The 15674-nt window shown below is 40.4% G+C and overlaps 1 protein-coding gene across 1 annotated transcript in view; it reads left to right on the top strand.

The window, feature by feature from the left end:
• Positions 1 to 15186, top strand: part of CPSF3 (cleavage and polyadenylation specific factor 3) — a 54504-nt gene extending 39318 nt beyond the window's left edge. Inside the window, exons 13-18 of the mRNA XM_084623131.1 lie at positions 1164 to 1262; positions 3624 to 3718; positions 4715 to 4802; positions 10963 to 11032; positions 12605 to 12701; positions 14979 to 15186. Coding sequence (XP_084479257.1) covers positions 1164 to 1262; positions 3624 to 3718; positions 4715 to 4802; positions 10963 to 11032; positions 12605 to 12701; positions 14979 to 15080 — 551 coding nt within the window. The 3' untranslated portion in view covers positions 15081 to 15186. The remainder of the gene's footprint in view (positions 1 to 1163; positions 1263 to 3623; positions 3719 to 4714; positions 4803 to 10962; positions 11033 to 12604; positions 12702 to 14978) is intronic.
• Positions 15187 to 15674: the final 488 nt, after the last annotated feature.

The raw sequence follows: 15674 nt of genomic DNA, 5'->3' as shown, positions 1-15674 counted from the left end.
GCCTGTGGCAGAGCCAGGGGTGGAGCAGGGAGCACCCCCCGGCACGTTGGAAAGTTGGCGCCTGTAGCTCCAGCCCCGGAGTCGGTGCCTGCACAAGGAGCCGCATGTTAACTTCTGACGAGCCGCACGTGGCTCCGGAGCCACAGGCTGGCCACCCCTGCCTTTACTCTTGGACTGACTCTATGTATTGAAGACAAGCATTTATTTATTTTTTGTAAGGCCTTAACCTATGCATCACTTGGTAAGCCACACATCTGTGTTTTCATTGTGTATAACTAGACAATGTTGTGAAGTTTGGGCTTGGTACGATGCAAGGAATGGTGCATAAATAGCTTTCAGAACAGCTTCTCAAACCTGAATTTGCAGAAAGTCTGAAACAAGGTTGAGACCTAGGAAGCTAACTGCTCTGTTCAGTGGGTGAAGTCTGTCACCTTCAACAATTTCACAGCTGATCGCGTTATCGGAAACATCCAACTAATATGCTTACTTGTCATTGTTGGATTTGAAGGCAGATATTAAGGCGGGGCAGTTGGGCAACTAATACCTAACGTTGGTTGCTGGGGTAAGAAACAAGGAATTGAAACCCTTCCTCTGTCCCGGCCCAAAAAGGGGGAGAGAAAAAAATGCATTCCCTCCCTGGTATCAAAAACCAAAACCTCCTCCCATTCCTGTATGGGTGCCAAAAATACCATAGATGTGGGGGGTGGGCCCTGGCCAGTTGTTGAAGCAAGCTTTCCCATGACAGCTTCTAGAATGCATTTATTAGTTTTCAGAACAAAAATCTGCAGCAAATTGAAAACTTAAAATGTGCAGGGAGCATGATTTGAATTACATTTATTCTCAAAATAAATAATACAAGGAACAATATGTTTCTTGAATGGGACAGTGAGACAAGGGGACTTGTGGGAGACAGTGGGTCCCTGCTGAATAATTTACATCTAATGTGCCACATAAAATACAGGGCCTTGCCCATGCCTTAATCACAGACCCAATCTTCTTGTAAGCTGCAACTGGGTTTTTTGTTTTGTTTTTCTGTTTTCTGCCAACTGTATGAAAACTTTTGGAATCAACAATAGCCACCATTCCTCAGCACTGAAAAATCTATTTTTTTAGAAAGTAACTTTAAAAGAACTAACTTCCTTTTCTTTTTTTAATTCCTTCAGATTACACTGATTTGGCTATGAGCACTGTAACACAGACACAAGCCATTCCGTATTCTGGCCCTTTCAATCTGCTTTATTACCAGCTACAGAAACTGACAGGTGTGTGTATTTGAAAAGAGATGTTCAAGATCTGTTGTCATTTCTTTAAAGGTTTTTGTTTTGTTTTAATGCTATTCCTTCGGGAAATCTGAGTGGTAAATTCTGTTGCCCTTTTACTAACTAAGCTATTAATAATTTGTTGCAAATTTTCACAAGTTTCATTAGATTCTCACTGGCCTTGCCAGAGCTACCATAGGAGCACAAGTGGGGGATCTTTGTGGGATTCTCCTGTGTATATATAATGTAAAACAATGAGCATGAGAAAATATGGGATTCCCAAAATCCCATATTTCAGTAACTGAAAAATATCCTACTGGTATTCAATTACCTGTGTTAAAATTATTCTGGTCTTCAGTTGTTTTCTAGTAGTTAAATGTCTCTATCACAAAAAGTGCCACCACAATTATCATCCCGTTAGTAGTTTTAGCAGAGGCTTAGACATGCTGACTGAAGTATTCTCCTCTCGCTGCTAGAAGTTGTCTCCGAGGCTGTCTCTACACTGCAACCCAGTAGTGTGATATCCCCTACTAGTGTGCAGTGAGTATAAATAGTAATGTAACCACAGTGGCACAGGTAACGGCAGCAGAGCCACAACTGAGCCATGTTGAGTACAAACCTGCCTGAAACTGGTGGCAACCTTGCCCTGCCTCCCAGTTGCCACAACTCTCCCTCTCCCGGCTTCAGACAAGCACTGACCCACCATCCTACTGTATGGAGCCTCCTTCTGATGTGTGTGTCTGTATTTCTAGTGCTTTTTTTCTTTAACTTTGTAGGCAACATATATCTAAAAGCTTAAGGAATTTGATCCGGGGGTTCATAAGTATTTGGGAAAGAAGTGATTGGAAGCACACCTTCCCAAATTGTCAGTGAAATAGTGAGCGAATTTGAAGTCCTGCTTTTGGACACTGTTTGCTGAGACACTTACTCCAGAATAAGAAATGGGTATAAAACAAGAGCAAAGAAAATCAAATTATTTTCTTCCTGGGTATCTTAGTAAATGTATTGTTCATCCACTGGGATAGGGTAAAAATGATAGTCGTATACTTCACCATTTACTTAGTTTCCTCTTGAAAAAGAATCAGTCAACCTTCAAGTCTAATTTTTTTTATAGAAGACAAAGATAGAAGCAGGTTGTTCATTTAATTGTAAATATTTGGGTTAAAATCATGGAAGATGTGTCTAAATCTCCTAGACTTCTTTGACAATCTCAACCTTTGTTTGTTGTATCTCACTGCATGATTTACATTCATTGAATTCTGAGGCCACTTTACTATTTGCTTGGCTACTTTACAATTCCATACATTACTTTTTACACAAGAAAATATTCATACGTGTTGTTTTCTACACAGGTTATAAGACTTGGTATTTGTGAAATCTAGCATCTTTCTAGCAGTCTTCACTAACAAGGTTAATTGTGACCAGATACTTAACACAATTAATATTAATAACAAGGGAGAAGTGCCTCAGGCCAGAATAGGAAAAGAACAGGTTATAGAATACTCAGACAAGTTAGATGTATTCAGGTTGGCAAGGCTTGATGAAATTCATCCAATAGTGAAGAACTAGCCAGCCCAATCTCTGAACCATTAGTGATTTTCTTTGAAAACTCATGGAGGATGGATGAAGTCTCAGAGGACTGGAGAAAACAGTAGCTATATTGAAAAAGGAAGACCCAGAGAATCACAGACCAGTCAGCCTAGCTTTGATACGTGGAAAAATACTGGAAGAAATTATTGACCAATCAGTTAGTTCAGACCTAGAGGATAAGACAAGTAATAGTGCTCCCTCCCTAGTGCTCCCTCCCTAGTAATAGCTACACCCCTCGTGGAGGTGGGGTTTTTTTGAGTGCTGGGAGAGGTAGCTCCACATCAGAATATCCTGTAGCCCAGTGGATAGGGCACACACCTGAAAGGTGGGAGATCAGAGTTCAAATCTCTTCTCCTCTTCAGGTGAAGGAGGGACTTTGAACCAGTTATGAGGGAGGTGGCATCACCATACCTACTTTCTTTGTGAATTTAGCCCTAAGCTGCTTTTTTCTACTGATGTGCTTTAGTTAATGCACTGCACTATTAAAACATATCAAATAGAACAGCTAATATGGCCAGTGTTACACACTAAAAAGCCAAAAAAGTGTCACTGAGTATGTGGAGGAGTATATGTTCGAGGGGAAAGAAATGGATTGCATATATATGGCCCACACACTCTAAAACAGAGAACCCCACTGAAATAAAAGGGTTTTCAATCCTTCAGTGTTTGTTTAAACCAGATATATTTTCCTGTGCCAATATAGGTATTCTGTTTTATAATATTTTTTTTTGCTATGTAATTTGCTCTCATTAACCAATTTTTGCTACATTGTAGGTGATGTAGAGGAAATTGAAATCCAGCAAAAGCCAGCCTTGAAGGTTTTCAAAAATATTACTGTGATCCAGGAACCTGGCATGGTGGTACTTGAGGTAAGTGTGAAAATGGGGAGAGAGAAATATTCCATTCCTTGTTTTGTAGAAACCAATGTAATGGACAGTGGCTTTTGCGCTGAGTTAAATGAGAGATCATTAAGTTATTTATGCTGAGTATCGAGTTAAAGGTGTAAGGTCACTGGTAAAGTTTCCTTGAGTGGTCATCTTACTCTGATATGTGTCATTTTATTTAACCTTTTAAAATGTTTATTTTACTTCTTCACTGCAGTTAGATACCCCAGGAGGTTTGATGTGTAAGCATCACTGTTCATGCCACTAGTATTAGAGATGTTTCAGAGTAGCAGCCGTGTTAGTCTGTATTCGCAAAAAGAAAAGGAGTACTAGTGGCACCTTAGAGACTAACCAATTTATTTGAGCATAAGCTTTTGTAAACTACAGCTCACTTCATCGGATGCATTCAGTGGACTCTATTTTCTAAGGTGCCACTAGTACTCCTTTTCTTTTTTAGTATTAGAGAGAAACTTTACTAACACCTTTCTGAGGAGGCAATTGCCTATCAGTGCTAGTCATTAACTGGCACTGTAGAAATGCTTTAAAAGTAATAGAGCAATTCTGTAGTGGTCCAAATTTCAGGCCCTGTGCCATTTTCTCCCTGGCAAACAGTAGTTGAAAATAATGCCAAGACTATGTTCATTTGCTGAAGAAGCGTCTCAGATCGTTTGATAGTAATCCCTCTAGAGTGTCCAAAGAGAATGAAAAACAAAGGAGAAGAAGCCTCTGGAATCTGAGAATGTGTCATGGTGGGGAATGGAGAACTTCTAGGTGACTCCATTTTCAATTCACAAAGTCATATTTGTTTTAAAATTAATATAGTGCAAAATGTATCCAAAGCTATTGAAGTTAGTCTCTTCAGCGCAAATCAGAGTATAGAGTCAAGAGAATTTCATGGCTGTTATGACATTTTTATGTTCTATTATTCATTTGGTCCAGATTATGCTGTTGCCAGAGTATTATTATTAATTTTTTTTTCAGTGGGTGGCAAATCCTGCTAATGATATGTATGCAGACACTGTAACAACAGTGATCCTGGAAGTTCAGTCAAATCCCAAAATACAGAAAGGTATTAAATTTAATTTGTGTATATTTAATTGTAGCATACTCCTTAGCATCTCTGCTGTTGAGACTCTTAGCAGACTTTTTACATTATGATAAATTTATTTTCATTATGAAGCAAAATGCTTATTAATGGGCAAACAGACTTGCTGTTTAAAAACAAAACTGATTTGATTTGTATTGTTGGTTAATTGGATTCTTTTATATGTAAATGGCAACTTGTGCGTTAATGTATGGAAAAATTACAGCCATATTATTACAGAACAGATGAAGTGGTTTACACGTTGTCAAGGTTCCTCCCCCACTCTGAACTCTAGGGTACAGATGTAGGGACCTGCATGAAAACCTCCTAAGCTTACTTTTATCAGCTTAGGTTAAAACTTCCCCAAGGTACAAATTAATTTTATCTTTTGTCCTTGGAATAACCACTGCCACCACCAAACTCTAACTGGGTTTACTGGGAAACGTAGTTTGGACACGTCTTTCCCCACAAAATCCTCCCAACCCTTGCACCCCACTTCCTGGGAAAGGTTTGGTAAAAATCCTCACCAATTTGCATAGGTGACCACAGACCCAAACCCTTGGATCTGAGAACAATGAAAAAACATTCAGTTTTCTTACAAGAAGACTTTTAATAGAAATAGAAGTAAATAGGAGTAAAGGAATCACCCCTGTAAAATCAGGATGGTAGGTACCTTACGGGGTAATTAGATTCAAAACATAGAGAATCCCTCTAGGCAAAGCCTTAAGTTACAAAAAAGACACACAGACAGAAATAGTCATTCTATTCAGCACAATTCTTTTCTCAGCCATTTAAAGAAATCATAATCTAACGCATACCTAGCTAGATTACTTACTAAAAGTTCTAAGACTCCATTCCTGTTCTATCTTCGGCAAAGCAGCGTACCGACAGAGAGACACAGACCCTTTGTTTCTCTCCCTCCTCCCAGCTTTTGAAAGTATCTTGTCTCCTCATTGGTCATTTTGGTCAGGTGCCAGCGAGGTTACCTTTAGCTTCTTAACCCTTTACAGGTGAGAGGATTTTTCCTCTGGCCAGGAGGGATTTTAAAGGGGTTTACCCTTCCCTTTACATTTATGACACACCTACAAAGCTAAAAGAAAGTAAAATTTTACATTGTAAGTGATTCACGATACCACATCTAAATATTTATTTTAGCCTCTCATTTGAAAGGCCTGTTTAGAAGTGGACCGCATCACGAGTAGCATTTTTCTGTCAATATGAAGAAATCTACATATGTTAATAATGCAATATTTGTATTTTGCCGAGTTTTAGATATATACCCATTGACATCAGTAATCAAATAGCATTACTAGGTCATAACAAAATTATTTATCAGATGCTGGATGTGAAGTTGCTGACTAGTTCAAGTAACAAAGCAACTTTGCTGGGACTAATAGTGGTGGTGTCTTATGACTAATTCATGTATTTTACTGTATTAATGAACTGGAACAGGGGCTGCATGATGGATTGAAATGTACTGGTGAAGTTGTTTTCAGTTAGTAGAAAGTATGAAGAATGGTGTGACACTCCAAGAGGATGAACATTTAGGGAGACTGTGCAGCATGATGGCAGTAGAAATTAAAAGGTGGATAAATAACAATAATGCACATAGGCAAAAATAGTCTAAAAGTTCTCATATCCTCTGTGGTCTGTACCGTATACTCTTTGCCAATACATACCTTTATGCTTGGAACACATACAGTCTTCTTCATGTTAAGGGCCAAATCAAATTCTGCCTTCATATGCTCTTGCTCATCTATGAAAATTGATGAGAGCTGTGTGTGTATCTGAGAGCAGGATCTGGTCCCCAGTTTTGGACATGGTCACGTAATTCGGACCAAAATTTTGGTCCTTGGGGAAGGAGGAAATGTACAGAATGTAATATTTACAACATTCCTATGTGTAGGTTTTTGGTTTGTTTTTTAAATGAATAGATGCTATTCTGTTTTACCGCAAGCATTTCCTGCTGTACTTGCAGCCTATTATAGTGAGGTGCCAGCACTGGTCTAGTTAAGGTTAAAACGAGCTTTCTTTTTTCTTATCAGTGTTTTTTTTCGCACAGGTAGGGTTGCAATCATCACACTGGGATCTCAGACACTTAAGAGTTACCTCAACAGAGGGCATGCCACCTACTAGCCCCTTAGAGGAATTCAAATTACAACCTCATTAGTCAAAAAGTTTGGTTCTCCAGTTAGGTATTCACAAGCACATGTAAGCCATATCTACACTACACGCTTTGGTCGACACAAGTTATGTCTGCAGAAAGCTGCCGTGGTTAGTATATTGCTTGTGCACGTGCACACTTAGCTCCTTGTGTTGATGCTGTGTGCCAGTGGGTAGGTATCCCACTGTGCAACCCACCACCATCCAGTTCACTGTCTTTTGGGAAGTTTTGGCAATGCATGGTGGGGCAGAAACAAATCACACAGAGGTGACTGAGAGCAAGGGGGAAACTTCCCAGAGTTCAAGTGTCTCCATCCCATAATTTCATCTATATATCCCATAATTTTCATGCCTTGTTTAAAAATCCCACAAACCCATGCAGTCTTTGCTGTCTGCCTACTCTGGCAGAAGCATGGAACCTGCACAGCTCTACACTATTGTCCTGAGCATTGCAAGCACAGGATGCATGATTGCAGAGCCATAAGAACTGTATCACCCGGGAATATGATGATTTTCTGGAAGATGATGATTGCTGTGGGACATAGCAAGAACCAATTCCAGGTTGTTGATGGCATTTGTAAAGCAGCTGCAGATGGTGAAGCGCCACTTCTGGGCCCAAGAAACAAGCACTGACTGGTGGGATTGTCTCCTAATGCAGGCTTGGGATGATGAGCAGTGACTGCAGAACTTTCGGATGTGCAAGGCCAGGTTTTTTTTCGAGTGTTTGTTCATATCGATTCCATTCTAGGTGTGCGCACACCCACGGGCGCGGCCATCAGAGATTTTTGTCTTAGCGGTACCCGTAGGGCAGGCTCTGGCATCCTCTAGCGTGCCACGCTCATGCCGGGTATAACAGGCGCTGCTGGCCCATGTCCCCTCAGTTCCTTCTTACCCCCCGGGGTGGTCAGTCGGAGTGCCTCTCTTGCTTGACAAGAGCTAGCAGTTTTCTTCCCTTGGACTTTGTGCCTTTCAGCCTCTTGTACATGATTGATAGTGTTAAGAAGTTGTTAAGTAGTTCTTAAATGTTAGTTAGTTAGTTAATAGTTAGGGTCCCAGTGGGGACTTTGCCCCAGAGCAGGGCATGCCCCAGGCTCCCAGGTTTAAGCCCTACTCGGACTGCAGCTGGCCTATGCCTGTGAGTGACTGCCATAACAGCTGCCTTAAGTGCTTGGAGGAGTCACACATTAAGGAGCGTTGCCGGATCTGCAGGAACTTTTGGCCCTGTACCCAAAAGGGAGAGGGATATTCATCTCAGGGCTCTCCTGATGGAGTCCGCCCTCCACCTGGCTTCCGAGCCGTCTACGCAGGCTGCACCGAGCACCTCTGCCTCCGTGCGCAGTGCGCCACCGGCACCAGCCTCTTCCCGACACAGTTCACCATCACCGGTACCGAAAATGAGGGCTAAGAAGCACTCTCTGGCACCAAGCAAGAAGGCCCAGGGTCATCCAGCAAAGGACCTGGGCCTGCCTGCAAGCCTTCGCCAGAGCTATAAAAGCATGCCTCCATGGCTGGAGCTCTTAGCCCCTTTAAAGGTCCGCCACTGACTCCAGGGAGCAGTTTGGGGCCCGCAACTCTGCCTGCACCGTTATCATCCCAAGCCCAGGCGCAGAGAGAGCATGTCTCCACCTGCCCCTATGATGTCTTCGGTGCCGCAGGAACAAGCTAAGGCTCCCCAAGAGGGCAAGCCCGCCGTTAGGCCCCTGAGGAGGCGGGGGAGCACCACCAGTTACCAGACAAGAAACAGTGATCCCGAGGCAGGTCCCAATCTCGTCCGTTGGTGTCCCAATCTCATTGTCGATCACCCAGACCCTCCTCCCTGTCTCCTCGGCGCTACTTTCCAGCATGGGGACGACGCTTCCCACGCTATGACTGGCATTGCTCACCTTCTTGCTGATCTACCTCTAGACGTAGTCTAGACACAGGAAGGGGAGGGTGAGCTAGAAATGGTGGAGGTGGGGAACTTGTTATATATTGCAGGGGATTATGGGTGAGAGGACACACACACACACACACACACACACGGTGGAGGTGGGGAACTTGCTATATATTGCGGGGGACTATGGGTGAGAGGAGACACACACACACACACACACCAGTCTTCCCTCACATGGCTAAAGTTCCTATAATCACCATGTAATAAAACTGCCAAGTACTTGGGATATAGACCATGTCTGAGATTTCTCTCACCAGCTGTGCTAGCAACTACGCACTCCCAACATTTCACCAACCATTATCCCCATTCCACTACAACAAAGTGGGGAGGGGGAGGGACATGTAGGAATCACAAAGCAACCATGCACCCTGGTGGAAACAACAGTGGACTGGGACTCAAAAAACCTAGACTCTGTTTTTGGCTCTGCCATTGGCCTGTGGGATTACGTTGGCCAAGTCACTTTGCCTCACTTTCCCTATCCGTACAATGCAGATAATAATATTTCCCTTCTGAAAATCTACCAAGGAAAAGTGCTGTATTAAAGTTAGGTGGTGGTATTATTTCCTGGCCCCAGTAGCCTCTGAACTGCAAATGTCCATGATAATTACAACTGCCTAAATCACCATTAAGTCCTACCAACAACATTTCTCTTTCTGTTTGTCATAAATATAAAGGGAAGAGTAAACCCCTTTAAAATCCCTCCTGGCCAGAGAAAAAATCCTCTCACCTGTAAAGGGTTAAGAACCTAAAGGTAACCTTGCTGGCACCTGACCAAAATGACCAATGAGGAGACAAGATACTTTCAAAAGCTTCATCAGCGCACAGTGAAGGTTGCCCCATGGTAGCTCAGGGTCTTCCAGAACGTCAAGTTCAGCAAAACCCAAACTTGTGAAAACCAGGAAATACAGACAAACTAAAAGCCCACACTCCTAACACTGCCCTCTTTGAGCAATGCCCCAGTATAACCTTAAAACATACTTGCACTCTGCATTTGCACTGTACTGAACAGGAGCTTCCTACACCCACTGCAGCCTACGCCCCAGAAAGGAAATCCCATCTGCTAACTTTTACAAACCCTACAGCTCCTTTTACAAACCTATCACCTTATGCACCAATGTCATCTAACACTACACTTTCACTTACTCTTCATTAAACTCACAGACAGCACTCATCTCCCACTTAACTGTTGACAATCCCCATGGCAAGAAGACTCCTGTGCCTTGTAGTGACAGCCTACGCAACACTGCTGAAATATACATACTGGATCTGTCCAGAGATACACTCACTTCTTTCCTTTAATCACACACACACACACAGGGGTCAAGGAGAGAAAGGAGCTCATATACACTCGCAGCAGGGCACAGTCCCACAGATTGCTTAGGACCACAATCACAACTCATTTCAAGTTGTTCCAACTAATTCCTCTCTCATTCAATGTAACTACACCTAACACAGTGAATGCAGCTAGATTACATGCAGATAATTCCTAGTGGTTAACTCTGTATTTCCTGGTTTTCACAGGAAAAAAAAAGTTTCAGTTTTGTTGCGCTTAATAAGATACTAGAAGGGCAATCTAAACTGAGCTAAAGAAGTTTTTGCCATTTAAGAGAGTGAAGTATTGTCCGAATTTATGAAACCAGAAAGCAAAGCAGATTATAAACAGAAGTGAAACTCTTGTCATTACCCAACTGAATAAAATGTAAAAATTAAACAAACACCATAAATTGTGAAAAATAAATAGAAATAAGTAAAAATTAGACTTGTAAAACTCTTCCTGTTTGAATAGCCTGGTGAATTTAGTAACAGAAGTGAAGGAACTTGTTTCAAATATGGTCTTTAAGCTCTTCCTTTAAAATGCAACTTTTTTCTTAGTATTTCATGAAACATTTTTGTTTTCAATTATAAATTTCCATAAAGAAAACTATGCAGACTTTTAGCAACTATGACTTGTAAATTAACTATATTGTAATAGTAAACATTTGCAAGAGGAAAATACAACACAAGCAAATGTCAATGAAAACCTAATGCTGACTTCTTAACTTTTTTCAGCTGCAGTGCATAAGATTTCAAAAAAAGTAGATATGGATGTATTTAGCAAAAGGATGGAGATCATGCTTCAGTAAGTTGGCTTGTCATATTATTCATAAGCAAAACTGGTCAGTTAGAAACACTATTTGTTTGTCATGCAAATGTGGTGATTTTAGCATAATTTATATGGCCACTAAATATATGGCCTATAAAGAAACACAGTTCTCGCCTACATTTTGCCCATTTCGTTGTTTGCATGTATAGTAATTCAGAAAAGGCTGCAGAGATTTATATCAGTTTCATTTCTGTGAAGCTCAGTAATTAAGTAAACCAAAGGATAAAAGGTAATAAATCCTGCAATATCTTGAGAGACTGTTTCAGGATATCTTTTTCTGATCATTTAAATTTTTTGAACCAAGGGCGTGATTTTTTTTGTTCTAGAGATGCTGAGAATCTGTACTTCCCATTGACTTCAATGAGAGCTGTAGGTACTCAGCACCCCTGAAAATCAAGCCATCACTGTCACAGTTTTAGGGTAACTGCATTCCCCCTGTATTCCCCATCGGTGGTCCATTTCAGAACTGCCCAGGCAGGTCTCCCGCTGTTGCCTGTGTCTGGGAAGGGGGACACTTGTCCTACTCCCTTCTGCCTGGGGTTTAAGGCTGCACAGTGCTCTGCTTGACACTGATATCCCAGCAAGCCAGTATGCCTAAAGGCTAGCTCCTGGGCTCCCTCTCTGAGGACTATGAACAGTGTATTGCCAGCATTTACAAAGTAATACACAGTTCTTTCTGAGTTAGCATGTTTATTCTTAAGCTAAAAACATTACAGAGAAAACATAAAAACAATAAAAGTTCCTATACACAGGCTAAAATCTTACCAGAAGTCACCCATCAGTCTTTCCAACCCTTTTGCAAGGGTTGGGACCCCTTTGGACAGAAGGTCCTGTCTGTTTGCTGGATCAGAAAGAATGCCTTGGTCAGTTTTTAAATGCAGCCTTTTTCTGTGAAAAGCTCTTTCTTTGCCCGTTGGTCTCTGGGAAACCCATTGTGAACCAGTATATGCAAGACTCCCCAGGGGGAGGGTCGATTTGGGGGGTATTTACAACCTGAGTAATTCACCTTAACCCCACCCCTCCCCACTGGTTTTGGTTCCTGAAGGAGCTGTGATAACCCTCCCACTGGAGTTGCATACAATACTTGTCCCACAGTGATACATCAACTTAATGCAATATGGTCCCAAAGATATTGCATGGAATTGCAATATCCATCACAATCACTTCTTACTAACATACTGTATTTTGAAATCCTGTAATATCTATATTTTTCGTAGACTTGCCTTGACATTTATTCTCTCTGTTACATAGAAGCTTGGGGCGGGGGGAAGGAAGCTGCAGTTGCTGAAGTCAGTGTGACTTTTGGCCCTGACTTACTAACAGATTTTTTTCAGTAAAATCCTTAAAGTTGTTTAAAAATCCACTTTAATAATAACTGAGGTCAGTATTTGTCATCTATAATTTTAAAGTTAAATTAACCCAGTCAGTGACTGAAACCAGATACTGTGCTAACAGAATCTGTCTGGAATCCAAAGATAATTTAAAAAAAGAGAGAAAAACTAGTTTGCCATTTGGCTATGTTTTTACAATTATAGGCCTTTGTTTTAGGGACATGTTTGGAGAGGACTGTGTTAGTGCAAAAGATGGCTTTGTTCTAAGTGTCACAGTGGATGGAAAGACTGCAAATATTTCATTGGACACACGGGTATGTATAGTTAAATTCACTGATATTATTTGAATTGTGCTCTAGGAGCAAATAGGCAAAATAAGACAAAATATCTGTCTCATGGGCTCTAAAGTCTGATGTATAATGGTGATGATCCCTGGAATATTGTGCATCACTTGCTAGGGGACATATTTTGGTACACAGCATCACAACAGATTAAGCCTATTCAGAAATCTTTCAGAGAAAAAACTAACATCGATTCTTCTGCTTTTGAAAGAGAAACTTTCAATATTTTCCTTTGTAGCAACTGTACTTTCTATAAGTAAAATTGCAATTAAATAAAAATTTATAAAAACAGAGTAGGGATGGTAGAGATAGAATAACTGATATAACTTACTGATTTAGAAATTTTAGACTCTTAAAATTTAGACAGGTCTGAATAAAGGCAAACAATCATCTAGTAGGCAAATGTGCCAAGCAAATCAGATTTGCCTATCTTGATCCTGAGTAACTAAATCCAAAATCTGCAATGCCCACAGAGAGAGTGAAGTATCTTATCTATTTATCAGTTAGATTAAGGAGTAAAGCTGAAATGTATTGAAACTTGGTTTTAGGAAGATGATGTACGTCTGATGATTAGAACAATGCGGTGATGACATAAATGGTTAATATCTCCAGTGTTCTAATCTAGTGGTCCCCCGACATGGATTAGGACCCCATTGTACTGGATGCTGTACAAACACAGAACAAAAAGATGGTCCCTGCCCCAGATTGTTTAGACCATGTAGAAGAGAGAAAAGTACCAGAAGCCTAAAGAGAAACTTGTACTGCTTAATCAAAATATATTTTAGTATTATATTTTATATCATTTATACTGGTGTACACACTACTGACTTCAGCGGCATGTTACCAGGCCAGGTGTACTCTGGAAACTTGTGCCAGTACAGTAATGTTGGTGAGAGGTGTGATTTCCCTCCCTCCCTCCCCGTTTCTATACTGTCAAAAGCCCTAGTGTTGACACAGTTATGTTGGCAAAAAAGTGCTTTTGACAGTATATCTTATTTCACGCACTGAACCAGTATAAACTATGCCAGCCAAAGCACTCTTTTGCCAGTATAAGTTACGTCTACACTAGAAGGATTTGCCAGTATAGTTATATACTCTCCATAGTCTCTCCTTTGTGCCTGAACTAAAAGTGCCTGAGTGATTCACCTTAATCAACACTAAGACACTAAGAAACCATAAAGAAATGGATAATTGCCAAAAGGTTCTATTTTTAAAAGCAGGGATTTTTTAAAAAAACACACTAAATGTTAAGTACGGTTGGTTCAGATTTGTGCACAATGAATCATAGCATTTGGTTTTTGCATCTTGGTTTAGTGGAGCACAGGGATGTTGCTCGGCTGATGGGTTTTGGCTCAAGGTTACACTTTGTTGTAGAAGGGGGATCATCCAAGCCTCATTTTCATCTGCTTTTAAGGTGGAGCCTTTGTTTGCCCTCGTGGCTGGGGTGCCTGTCCCGAAAGGAGACAAGAGTGGAAGGGAGTAAATAGTGTCTTCCAGACTAAAAGAGCCACAAGACGCACCAAAAATATAAATCCTTGTTTGCTGCCATTTGTTTGTTAGTTACATGAGTCAAAGAGCTACTACTGTCAGTGGGCTTCTCTATGTGGGTGAATTGGCAAGTTTCAAGTAGACATAGATGTTTTGCCTCTCAATAAAAAAATGAATTGCTTTAATGAGTAAACAGGGCACTGGATTTTATTTTGAAATAAACTTTATTTTCTGAGTGTCCAGGTGACCATGAGTGGGTTAAAATTGAATTATTTACAGCAGAGGTGTTGATTGGCACTCTATATTTATTCCTAGCTTCTACCTAAAATAATTTAGTAAAGTGCAGATGAGGTCACAGATTAAGTTAAAAACTTTGGGGTGCCACTTGATGGACTAGGACTTGATTTTGAACCAAATCTAGTTCACAAAACTAGACTTACTATTCAATAATTCCAAAATTAATGACTAATCAAGCACAAACTTGTATCTAGTTTTGTTGTTTCTCAGCAAGACTGATGTAAATCTTTTGCTGAACTATCTTATGTGTAGGCAAACTGCTTAAAAGACAGCAATGCAGCTGAAATCTCTTGATAATTTTCATTACAATTTGCTTCCCCACTGTAGGAAATGTTTTATTGCTGCTTAGACTGTTATCTACTATGCCTTCTCCTAATTGACTTTACTTACAATTTTTTTTAAAAAAGGTAAATTTACAGGGCTTTTTTATTCTGACTCCTTGATTATACACATCTCTCCTTCCAGACTGCTGAATGTGAGCCAGGAAATGAAGATGATGAATCCCTTCGGGAAATGGTGGAGTTGGCTGCCCAGAGACTCTATGATGCCCTCAGCCCAGTACATTGACCTGACTGACCAGTATATATCTAGGAAACACAAGAACAATCTTTTTAATACTTGATTCAATTTCTCAATTTTCATTAAAAAACAAAACAAAACTTGCCTTTAGTAAGCCATATGTACTTATTCCCTGACCACAAAACTGCTTAGTTCTCATTACAAGTAACAGATAGACAATCTGTTATAGCAACTCAATTTATGTGTAATGTACATAATGAGTGAATATATGTACAAATGAACCCATTAATAGGACTTACGCACATAAGAGGAGAAATTTCTTACCCTGATATGCTGTAGTAGACAATCTAAAATGATGATAAAAAATGGGAGGAATCTTATATTTTCAAGGTGTGCTGACCTGTTGGAGGAGGAGTTGGGTTTTCTGCTCCCCTATATATATATAATATAGGGTTTTCTGCTCCCCTATATATTTTATACAGAGAGTTGTCTTTTTATTTTTTCTTGCTGTTTTTTATGGTAATAGTATAGTGACTAATAAACACACCTCTTGCAGTTATCTGTACTAAATTATCATTTACCCTTAAAATGAGAAAGTAAGGTGAAGATCTGAATAGTAAAGGCTTTTTCAACTAAAATGAG

Source organism: Lepidochelys olivacea (assembly GCF_965140295.1).
Source record: "Lepidochelys olivacea isolate rLepOli2 genome assembly, chromosome: 3".
NCBI classification, from domain to species: Eukaryota; Metazoa; Chordata; order Testudines; family Cheloniidae; genus Lepidochelys; species Lepidochelys olivacea.
This window is presented reverse-complemented; position numbering and strand designations above follow the sequence as displayed.